The sequence below is a fragment of the Coccinella septempunctata genome, chromosome 3 (assembly GCF_907165205.1).
Source record: "Coccinella septempunctata chromosome 3, icCocSept1.1, whole genome shotgun sequence".
Taxonomy (NCBI): domain Eukaryota; kingdom Metazoa; phylum Arthropoda; class Insecta; order Coleoptera; family Coccinellidae; genus Coccinella; species Coccinella septempunctata.
Genome location: NC_058191.1, coordinates 8,980,424 through 8,992,897, shown reverse-complemented (window position 1 = coordinate 8,992,897; position 12,474 = coordinate 8,980,424). Strand labels below are relative to the sequence as shown.

Below are 12,474 nucleotides of genomic sequence, written 5' to 3'. Positions count from 1 at the left end.
CCACCTCTAGTTAAACCAGAAACAGCATGCTACATTTTCATTTTTAATGTTACCCCCAGCATAAAAGAACCATTTAAGGAAAATTGCAAAAAAATGGATTTAAACTATAAGCTGAACACTACCTACTCGACTTATAGGGATTTTTCAAAAAAGAGAGATATTTTTTAGCAAAACCATGGTAAAAATTTGGTTATCTTTGATTATCGAAAAAAACTTTCTTTTGGTGTGTAGGAACCTATTATTACCGAACTGGTTTTTTTAGGTCTTTTTTGTTTTTCTTCCGAAGATCTTCAATTCCGACAAAAAAAAAGAAAAAAATTCATTGATTTCAAATGAGGACCAATATTTTTTACTACCTACGTATTTAACTTCTCAGGTCTGTTATTATATGAAGAACATAATAATTGTATGAAGCTTCTAATATAAGAAAACGAATAGTTTTTCAGTTATTCAATTCAATCGAAAATGGTAACCTAATTTGCAGATAGCCCCCTGAAAAATTTTCGGTTTTCTATATGAAGTTCCGTTGAAGACTGTTGGATTTAAAATGTTTGTCATCATATTTTCTACATCAAATGAAAAAAAGGCAAAATTCATTTGAAGAATTTGCGATCGACGAAAAATATCTATTCAAGCTTATGAGGACTACATTGAACATTTTCGCTATTTTTAATTGTCAGATTTTATACCTTGAAGCCACGGCTTCACTCGCACAATTTTTAATTTTTCCATTTCAAAATGCTTGTATAGATATAAAAAAAAATATTCATGAAAAATAGTGAGCAGAAAATCAACAAGCCTTACTACGGAAGATAACATTGAAAATTAATAATGATCAATAATCAAGAACAATAATCAACATAGAAAACTTAATAAGCATGTAACGGAAACCCCCATGATGACGGAAATCTAGAAAACAAACTCCACAATTACCTATTGCCTCGATTCAGCTAAAGCCTACGAAGTTATCACTAGAATTGAAATGATTAAATTATATCGATCGTTCCCCTTCTATAACCTCGCCTCGAAGTAGCCGTCAAATGACAGGGCAGATTTTATTCAGTGCTTGAATTCGTATTTCTTCAAACTCTCATATCTCGCGAAATATGATTCAGAAAATTATGCTTTAAGAGGAGTTCATACCACGTGACTTTCTCGCCATCCGTATAAGGTGTAAAGAGGGAAAGACTACCAGAATGTGGGCTGTTGCCGGAACACTTGAACGATAAGTAAAAGTTACGGATATTACAATAGTTTCCACTTTCGTAGAAAAGATGGCAGCACTTAACTAACGTCTTTTTCCACTTTCACCAGGATGCGAATTGTAGACAATGGCGAGACTTTTCGAGAAATTTCTTCATGTGGAAATTCATAGAAGAGATAATTGCACCTTGGAAAGTTAATGACATGATAGAATATTTGATCTTCAATGAAAAATTTTTTTTATTTTTTTGCCGATTGACGAATAAAAAAATTTCTGACTTTCTGAGGTGACGAACTGATTTAATTGAATTATAATGAAAACCCCATGTAAATTAGTGATTTCTGACGTAATATATTCATTCCCACTTTTTGAACTCACCACTGTAACGGTGTGAAACCCTCTTAACAAGCATTTTTTATCAGAAATAAACTATATGGCGCAGATAAGCGACACCTCCATTATTTTACATCAATTCATTACATGCCAGAAGCTCTCTTCAAATGGAACATTATTTTGCATTGAATAAAAATTGGTTATCGTGAGCTAGCCTTAAAGGTTAGATATGTGCTATCGTGTAGTTTTCACTAGAATTTCTCGAGCTTTACAAAATTTTATGTGATAATTTTCCTATATCTCTTACTTATAGTTTACAGAGAATCGGCTGTAACAGTCTGCAATCAACGACATCGTTCACGACTTGTTCGTGAAAAATCAATATTTTTCGTCATCTTCAGATGAATAACAGCCATAATATGGGAGAGGCATACTGATGTACTTCATCCAGGATTGTGTAAAGATTATTCATAAAATATATCACCTCATTTTTAATAATACATATCTGTATTCATTGTAATATCTGAATACTCCTTACGACAATTTTTGACATTCCAATATTGCAATAAGGCAGATCTCCAAGTTCAGAGCTTCTGATGACCACTCAGTGTGATTTGCTATCAGTCAGAGGCAAATTGTGGCGCCCTATTTTCCTACATAGAACTTTAATGGCAGAATGTTTTGGAGAAGAAATTATCTTTTCTTTTTTAGGCGAATTTAATTATGATGAACGGTCCAATTAGTTATTTCCATCAAGATGGTGCCAAAGCACAGAGCTGCAGAAACTTCAGCTACTCCAAAGAATGTTTTTCAGGATCGAATCATTAGTATAATCCGAATTTATTCTTCAAGATAGGTAGTGTGATATTTAACCGTGTGATTTTTTCCTTTGTCCTCATTTGAGGAACTCTATTCGTCAAATAACTATTTCAGTTCTGGACCTTTGGACCAACTGAATACTAGAATCATAGACAAATCATCAAATTAACGATAAATAATCTTTCCATTTTGAATAACGCTTTTAAATTGGAGAATCAGACATATTAAGATACTCACTGTGATATAAAGAAACCACTTTAACGTACTTAATTGATGAACAAAAAACATAAAAACTAGATTAATTCAAGATTCCCGTCTTTGACGTATGAATATTTGATTAGAAATTTTCACCAAGAATGTTTCCATCGCCTCAGATTGTTTTTATTCTTGCTACCTAACTCACTGAAAGAAATATTTTTCTGGCGCTGGAAGAACTCGTTACTTTATTTGAGAGTAACTTTTTCTTAAAAAGTAGAAACCTTACCATACCAAATAACGATATACAAGGTGATTCACGGAGACTATTCATTAGAATATTTCAAAGAAAGACTGAAGATGAACACTTGAAATTTTGTAGTTAAGCTTTGTTAGGAGAGATTAATTCTTGGAAAAAAATCCTGATTCGTTCTACGGAAATGATACCATCTTTCGTTTTTTGAATGCAAGACCCAATTTTTTCATTGATTATAATTATCTATCTATCTATCTATAATATTTCAATTTGTCAATTGCATATTATTCGAGTGTATGCGCAATCTGAAAAAACCCTTCAAATTTTCCCATATAGGGCCTCATTCCAAAGTTAATATATTGTAGATTTTTGCATGAAAATTCCTAATTTTCTTTCCATACAAAAATTGACTTTTTAGGGGCGTTTATCGGAAGTGCTAATACACACCTACTAGCTTTATTTGGACCACTCGGTATTATACATTTTTTATGAAAACCAGTAGTTTGCCACGTGCCGCTTCCTCCGATTATGAAATATCAAATGTAAATGAATTCTTCGTAATATTCATGAAGATACTCGACAGTTTCATTTCACCCGAAATACTATTAATTGCAGCAGATGATCTGCAAATTATATCCATCAGAATGCACGAAGTAATGAAAAAAATAATTGATCCTGGAGGCAGCAGTGAGTCAGCCACCCTGGCTTCGATTCTCGATGGTTTCAATCGTGAATTACGAATTTCACCTTTTCAGTCATGAGCTAAAACAAAGTCAGTCTTCATGTCGAAAAGTTTTTTTGAATATTTGCAGGACGAATTTCATTAGGAGAAATTTATCCATACAATAACGACCTTCCTGAAGAAAAAACACATTTCACAAATATGAATGATGTAAGGAACAATTATTGACTTACATTCAATCTGCAGATAGATGACAGCTACCTAGAATATACCGGTCTAGATTTGTAATCGAAATGCAAGATAATTGAGACTGAGATTTCCGATCACAGGAACAAATGAAAACAATTATGTATTCTAGAGGCAACAACAAAATATGGTTGTAGAATTCCATGTTGTCAAAGACACAGGAACGAATTAAACCTGTTAATCAACTTTATTTTATAATACACATATTTTTTGTCAATCCCTAAAATCAGTTAATGCCAATCATAACTGGCAACAACTAGCGTTAGACAGGTCACAGTGGAGGTTTTTGGTACACAGTTACAATGGAGACTTGAGAAGGATACAGCGGCGGCCAGATCTGGTTGGTGACTATCAATGCCCGGAGTGTGGTAGGATATGTAGGTCAAGGTTGGGTCTCTACAGTCACAGGAGAGCACACAGTCGCAATTAGCCCTGAAAAATTATAAGTCTGTTCGCACCTCCTTTTATTTATTTTTTTTTTCCTTTTTCTTTTTGTTTTTTCCCTTTTTTCGTCTTTTTGTAGATTCATTCCCGGCAACGGAATATAGCAAATGAATGAATGAATGAATGAATAATACACATTATGAAACAAAGTCACTTCCCGCTGTCTGTCTGTCCCTATGTATGCTTAGATCTTCTAAAATACTCAACCTACTTTGATGCGGTTTTTCTCAATAGAGTTGTTCAAGAGGAAAGTTTATATGTATAATTTGTTAATTATTTCGGTTGAAATCTGACGATAAGCATTGAAAATGTCGGAAGGAGTCCATTTTTGTCCGGATACGAGTATTATGGACGACGCTGAGAAAACTATAAAATAAAGAGAAAAATGGCCAACTAGAATTTTGTAGAGCTCAGGAAGTTCTATAAAAAAGTCCGCGATACCATATATCCAACTCTCAAGGATAACCTACAATTGAGTAGTGGAATTAATGTCTGTGAATTAAATATCAATGAATATGTTAACGTCATTCAGACGGCGGGGGTTCGAATCCTGCCCGGAGGTGTACTTTTTCAGAATTCAATAATTGTCTGCATGCCGTTAACATATTCATTGATATAACATACAATAATCAGTTTCAACATTGTAAATTTGATGCCGAAATATGCTCCATTGGATATCTTCGGTATTTATCCCTGACGAAAAATGCTCTTTGCAGCATCTTTTTTCAACGAATAGTTCGCGAGATATTGCAGGTTCAATAGTTTAATATTTTGACAAGAAATTAATTCAATCGTGATTCTCACTGCAACATCCAGTCTCCGACTACTCGGCCAAATAAAGCCGCTCATACACGTAACTTGTTCATCTTGAGAACTTGGAGCCCTCACACCTCTGGAGTTTCATCGGATGTACTTGTGCAAACGCTGAGGTTTACATCTTTAGGCGGACAAAAAAGTAAACAGCAGTTTTATAATATGTATAGATATATTTTTGTGCCCCTTTCTTTTCACTCGTAGAATAGACTTGTAGAATAAAAAAAAAGATATAGGCTGCTGATTTTCTCATTTTAGGATTGAGGTTTAGAGCAGAGCACGCGTTATAGCTCTCGTTTTATAGAATGTAGTGGTGATTGCCACTTCGAGGGATTCACGTGACTCCAGTCATCGAGGCTCGAACAAATTATATACTTGCCTAAATTTGGAATTCTTCAACCTGCTATATCTGCGAAATATTCGTTGAAAAAATATGCTGCGCGGAGCATTCTTTAGCAGGAATAAACGGCATCGCTGATCGACCATTAGATCAGCCATCCAAGCAGATACCTTCCTTATAAATAATCCAATCATAAAAAACATTTTTGAACGTATTTTCAGGAATTAACTTTCTTAATTTCTGCGAATTATCTTTCTGTATTTTATCGGCATGTTTGTAGAATAAGTAGAGCAGAGAGTGTGCACTCCACCCCCACCAAAATTATCGGTTCCCCCCGATGGCACATCTATCCAGAAATACTACCCAAAAAACAGATTGAAAAAAATTCCTTCATTTGGCGGGCCTCCAAAACGAGTGGCAAAGAGTATAATTTTCTTGAATTTTCGATAATCTCCAATCTCTCGAAAACAAAGGGACTTTCACTTAACTTATTATCCATTCTTTACGCCACACCATGTACAATTGCAAATTGCAATATCTATAACCCTTTCATTCTCCAATTTTCATCATAACTAATTCAGGGTTAGAAACGCAAAAATTAGATCTTCGTTATTGATTCTCTTCTGCAACAAAAATTCATCGATTGAAATGAGAAATCACTGAAAATATAGATTTCATTGTGTAAAATAAGCAGTACCTAATTTTCTCGATTCACAATATGCCTTTTTGAATTCTTTGCGATTTATGATTGAAGAAAACAGAATCTTCAAACCGAAATTTCTTCTTTGAAACTTCACAATGAAATAAGAAATAAATTTTTGATATGGAAAAATATTGTTAAACAAGAAAAAGCAAAAATTTATGTTTTCGAAATCAATACACCGTATATTCAAATTATTCATGAAATAAACCCATCAGTTCTTGGAAATGTTCAAAAAGTTTTTCTACATTTGTAATGAGATTATTCCACTCCCTCACAATAAATGTTTAGATTAGTTGGCAGCGTGGTGCGTGGTCTTCAGCAACTAAATTAGATCCGCGAAATATTTAGAATGAATCTGGAAGAAGTAAATAGTGCACATTTTCCAACTGATTCTGGAAACCAAGATCTCAATGTCTACGAAGAATCTGGAGATATGGATATAGACTAACCTGAAAAATTGCAAGCTACACCTACTCCAAAAATTTTAATAACTCGCAAACCTTATTTAATTAGTGTTGACTACGTGAACATAATCTATGTCGAAATTAACGAAAAAATTAATATCGAAAAATCGTTTTTTTGCGTTTTCATCCATAATTTGAGGTTAGGTTGAAAATAGGCAAATTGAATAGGTATTGTATAGGTTAGCTGGGAAATGTGAAAATCTTTTTTCACCCTTTCAAACAACTTCCCTTGTTCCGGAACTTAAATCTAGTTCTCTTCAGTATTATTTATTTATTTTATATACTAACTACATACTATATACTAGCAATTTTTATTCAATTCGTGTTTTCAAAGTCTGCTTGGCATTGAACTATAAACAGAAGAAAGTCGAAAAAATTTACAACAATCGATAAGTTTCTGTTCGATTCGTTACGCAAACTTACTGATTAAATGGAGTTTTTCGTCTTTTTTTTAAGCAGAAGACTGTTTAGTCTCTGTGATAAATGTAACAGATCAAGTTAGAGAGCAGACAAATTATTGAAAACGTACCTCCCTAGCCTGGACTCGAACACAAGAACGCATTGCCGGTTAATTTTCAAGCTCTTTTCAGAATGAAGACTATAATGTTATTGATTGCTTCCATCATTTGTCTGCATTTTATTATTATGTTCCTTAGTGGCCTTAGTTAACAGTTCTTATGAATATTTGTTCAATAATATATACTTTTCAAGTAATGCTAGTTCATTGACAACCCTAACATCACACAATTAAAATATTTTTTATTTTCAGATTCACCAATGTACATTTCCGCCCTCTTGGTGTTAGTGCTGACACAGTACACCTGGGCCTACAACGATGATAACTATCCATTCTCCGACAGCTACGACCCCACTCTGATATCTGCAGAAGACTACGCCGATCAGGAGGACATTTTCGAGCCTGCAGAAAAACGCGCCAACAACATACCAAGATATGAGCACAGAAGATCATCTAATGACCCTGACCCACGTCCAACCAGGGGCGCGAAGATGCTGAGGAGCGATTATTTTGTCAGATTCGGCCGTAGCAAACAAGATTTCCTGAGATTCGGCAGAGATCCAAACCAACAGCGATTCTCAAGAAGCCGCGACTATCTGAGGTTCGGAAGAAGTCCTCCACCAGCCACTGAAAATGGGAGGTACAAGAGAGACGCCGTCTTTGACCCGGAAGTGAAGCGCAACAGCAACTTCCTCAGGTTCGGAAGAAACAGCAATTTCCTACGATTCGGTCGAAACAAAGAAGATCCTATGCAAGGTGTGGAGCTAACGCAAGAAGACTTGAAGATGCTGGGTAAACTACGCCAGTTTTACGAATCTCCCCTCTGGAGGTTATTCGTGCAGTTGCGATTAGAAGGACAAGAGAGATGGAAAAGTGATGTTTGAAGTTCTTGTGTTTTATCGTTACGACAAAAATTAATGTTTGATTGATATGATTTTGGCTGGAATAATAATATAGAATATCTATGTGATAATTTATTTCTGAACCGTCTGATATTTTGTAATTACATGTTGATAAAAATCGAGAATCTTTCATTGCCTGCAAATGTTTTCCCAGAGTTTCATCCCCATGGAGGTGCATTAATAACTGTCGATACACTTTGAAAGAAATCAATTCAATACAAAAGATTTCGAGATTAGTGTATACGCTTTTTTTTTCATATGACATTGATTATTTATATAAACTCAATGCAGAGTTAACACGCTCAATCCCATAATTTATTCATGAACTTCAAGAAGAGTATGATACGAAAAATTTATGAAGAATGAAAAGAAAATCTCGAAGAATTTAAAAGAAATCATATCCCAGATAAAAAATAATGTCGATGTCTGAATAGTAAACCTTGTGATTCATTAGGCTACGTGCCCCCTCCACTTCTAAAAAAAATTTTTGGCACTCTCAAAAGAAGAATATCGAGCAAGAGTTTAATGATTGATTGATATTTCCAAAATTCTTTTCTTCATTGATACGTTTAAAAAGTGTTTAAGTGTGCGTAAACTTACTTCCTCTTTTCAAATGTTTACCGTGTATATAATTTTTTATTTTCAACTCTTATTCTCATGAAAAAATTTTATTTGACAAATCCTATACCTAGTTTCAACATCCGAAGAGATATTGAGATAATGTAACAAAGCGAAAATTTTACTGTTTTTGGCTGTGTAAATACACAGCAAATATTTGAAGCTTTACAATAATGAAAATGATGAAAAGCAGTGGCGATCAAAAGAAGATATATGATATAAAGAACGAAAATCTTTATTTTATTTTGAATTTTCTATACAGGATGAGACTTTGAGTCGTACAAATATTTCAACAGTAAATTCTTGAGGTCAAAATAAACACTTTTTCTTATACCATTTCCTCTGGTTGGGCCCTGATAAAAAGATATGATATTTCAAGTTTTCATAATTAGCTTTGCCACCCCTGAAAAAACAAATAATATTCAGAATATCCAGCTAAATCTGTGACACTACACATCTGACTGTGGATCTCTCAAACAAAATTGTATTGAACCAAAGTACCCAATGTTTCAAATTTCACAGATACTTTTTAATTTTTGAACATCAAATTATTTAAAAACGGCAGATTATACGGGAAACGTTCAAGTATTCATTAGATATCGTCCAACTTAGTTTCAAGAGTTGGGTTATTTAAATTTTTGGTATTTTTATGGTGCGTAATGGTCATATTGAGAAAACTAGAAGACGTGGTCGAAAAAGATTCATCAAATAAATGGAGAACTATATCCCGAAATTCATTCGAAAACCGTTTGTGAGATAATTTTTCATGGATTTTCAACAGCCTGCATCTTTTAAAGAGAGCTGGTTTTAAAAAATGGTAAAAAAAATGGTCTTAAAATTTCATGCATAAGCAAAAAATATAAATATCTGAAAAAACTCAAGAGCAAGCTTCATGAAACAAGTTTTCTCAATAAAGTGTTTGCCCTCCTATAGTCTAAATGATATTCTGACACCGAGACATCATTTTTGAAATGAAAAAATCAGTCACTTCAATAGAAAATGACTCCCAAAGCTCTAGGACGATTATCAGGTGATCGAGTTTTTGGCTAAATTTCCCTTCGGAAAAACTTTTAATTTATTCAATTCGTCGATTTCTAGAGATCTAGGAGGTAAACCACCACGATTTCCTACCTGCAAGATTCTGCTATTGACAATAATTGTGATCTAATTTTGTTACATGAGGTCAAGCATCAATAACGAATCCGCAATCCATTTTGCTTTGAAAAGTGTAACTTAGGACAAATCTGTGGTGTTGAACAAAAGTGTAGACAATTTTATTTCAAAGTGAGTTAAATTTTTTTTTATCTAACTATGTCCCCTAAGGCAATGTCATCATTCAAATTATAGGATGTCTTTGACGGGGTTTAGACAATGTCTGCTATTGTTCTATACAAGGCGAATTTCGCGTGATATTTCCAGAACTATGTATCGAAAAAATTACATCTAGATACTCTAGATGTATCCACGCAAAGTACAAAAAACGAAAATTTTCCGCTTCTCTATATTCGCACTCTGAACACAAAAAGAGCATGAAAAAAATATCCTGCGCCAGTTGAGTAAAGATTCAGGATGGTGCTTTACACAATTAACGAATAAAATTGATGCGTGGAAATGTGGAAAACCACGCGATAGAAGTGAATTAAATTATAACTTTATTAATTATTTGAAAATAATATATCAACACTTTCACTGTATGTACCTATCCCTTGAATGAATATATTATTTTATATTCAAAATGAATGAATTTTATTCGAATAGAATAAACTCCCCCGGCAGTTTTTCGATATACAGGGTGTCCCAGAGTTATGGGAATAAATTTGGATATAGGTTCAATACCTCAAAATACATATACTTCATTCAAATTTATTTTAGCAGTCGGTTGGCCATGAAATAATTTTCTCAAGTTTTTGTAACTAGAACGAAGTAGGGGAGACTGGGGAGGGTTGATACGTTTTTTGGAATTTTTATTTTGGAAACTGAATTATATGAAGTAACAGGACTTTTCTTATATTATATAATTCATCAAATAATTGTTCATCAAAATAAATATAGAAGTCTCAAAACATAAACATCTTATTCTGTACAGGACGTTGAACAGAAAAACATGCAAACTGTCTCAAGCCTCCCCACATATGGGAGGATTGATACGATGTACTGGGAGGCATGAGGCACCAATTGAAAATATAAGTCCCATTGGCATCACTTGCAAATGTCACATAAACTTTTTTGTGCCTTCTGTAACACCGGCAAATTCTTCGTCATACCATTGCGAGCAACCCTGACACCAGATCGAGAATTCGTTTGATCTAGAGGATGAAAATGAACTATTGCAATATATACAGGCTGCATCTTCGCCCTCTTCGTCATATTCTTCAACAGTGTCATCCTCATTGTCCGAAATACCCCGGTCTACATATTCTTTCTTTCGTATACTTCTTTTGTTTGATTTTCTTGGTTCTTGTTCTGCCTTGGCTATGTATGCTGCTGGATATACTAGGATTATTTAGCTCAGTAGGTAGGTCAGCAATGATACTGGCTTGCATTGGTCCCATAGGTGTAGAAAAATCAGGAAATGGTCGGTTAGTCACTTCCGCACAAGAAAAGTCGGCCTCGTTAAATACATGGGGATTGTACGGATAAATTCCAGTTGTTAAAAATCCCCTTGATATGTTGGATGGTGAAAACGCCTTCATGTAGGAATATCCAACTAGCTACGGAATATTTTCTGAAGATGATACATGTATCAGGCCTCCCCACGAGAAATGTCTCAAACCTCCCCCAAAGCAATTTTTGAAGTGATTCATGTTTTCATCTTATACTTAAATATTTTGAATTCCGAATAAAACTGTAAATTGAGTAGTTTTATGCATATTTACCAGTGAAATGTTTGTTTATGCCGAAGAATTAATGCATGATCATAAAACCCTTAGGTAACTTGAGTAAAAACTTACAATTTCTCACCTCGAAACACTCTTTGATGAATATTTCACAAACAAACTATTGTTAGCTTTACATATTAACGTTACGCAATGCCCTGTGCCAAAGAATAGTGTTCACTAGTATAATACTTTTGAAAACGGCTACAGACCCCGGATATAAGCCTGTATCAAGCCTCCCCATGTATCAATGCTTCCTAGTCTCCCCTAAGGTTGGCACTCATGATATGTCGTGAATGTCATAACGCCGTTGCCACAACTAATATCAGAGACAAACTCTGTCTCTGCCCTGATATTCTAAAATCCACAATACGTCAGACGGTAGCGAACATATTCAATGTAAGAGAATTTATATAATGTTTCATCTGAATCTAAACGACTTATATTTCAGCTGGATATTTGCACAATCAGAAACATTGTGAATGAAGAGGATGACAAAGAATTTCCTTCTATTGGGAGACCCAAAAAAGTGGTGGCATTTGAGAATTTTATGTTTGAGTGAATTAATGCGAAAAGTTTACTACAGGATTTTCGATAAATGTCATCGGAGAATAAGTTCCCTAAAATGGATTTTTCTATTTTTCATTTGACTTGTCCTATACAATGTAAATGTCTTAATATGATATTATACTGATCTCTTGTATTTTCCATGCAAATAACTGGATTTGGTATGCCTTCAATCAGTTTGTATAAACTTCATTTATGTTCGTCACATATTTTCCGAAGAGATTCGAAATTGTGATAAAATACGTAATAACAGATACTTTTATGTAGAACGGGCAACATAGCGTTGATTTGAAACCCAAAAATGTTTTGACAAGCTTCATAACCCCACATTTTCGTACTATACAGAGTGAAATATGTCAAATTTCCATGGCCAACCGACTGCTAAAATAAAAGTGAATGAAGTATAGACAAAAAGTTCCCGTGACCTGGAAAAGCTCCGTTGAAAATTTACGTTGTTTCAAAGATGACGACTTGATTATGGATTCATAAAAAATT

General features: G+C 34.1%; 1 protein-coding gene across 1 annotated transcript in view; it reads left to right on the top strand.

The window, feature by feature from the left end:
• LOC123309906 (FMRFamide-related neuropeptides) overlaps positions 1-8,037 on the top strand; it is a 76,538-nt gene extending 68,501 nt beyond the window's left edge. The window contains exon 2 of the mRNA XM_044893207.1: positions 7,269-8,037. Coding sequence (XP_044749142.1) covers positions 7,277-7,900 — 624 coding nt within the window. The 5' untranslated portion in view covers positions 7,269-7,276 and the 3' untranslated portion in view covers positions 7,901-8,037. The remainder of the gene's footprint in view (positions 1-7,268) is intronic.
• Positions 8,038-12,474: the final 4,437 nt, after the last annotated feature.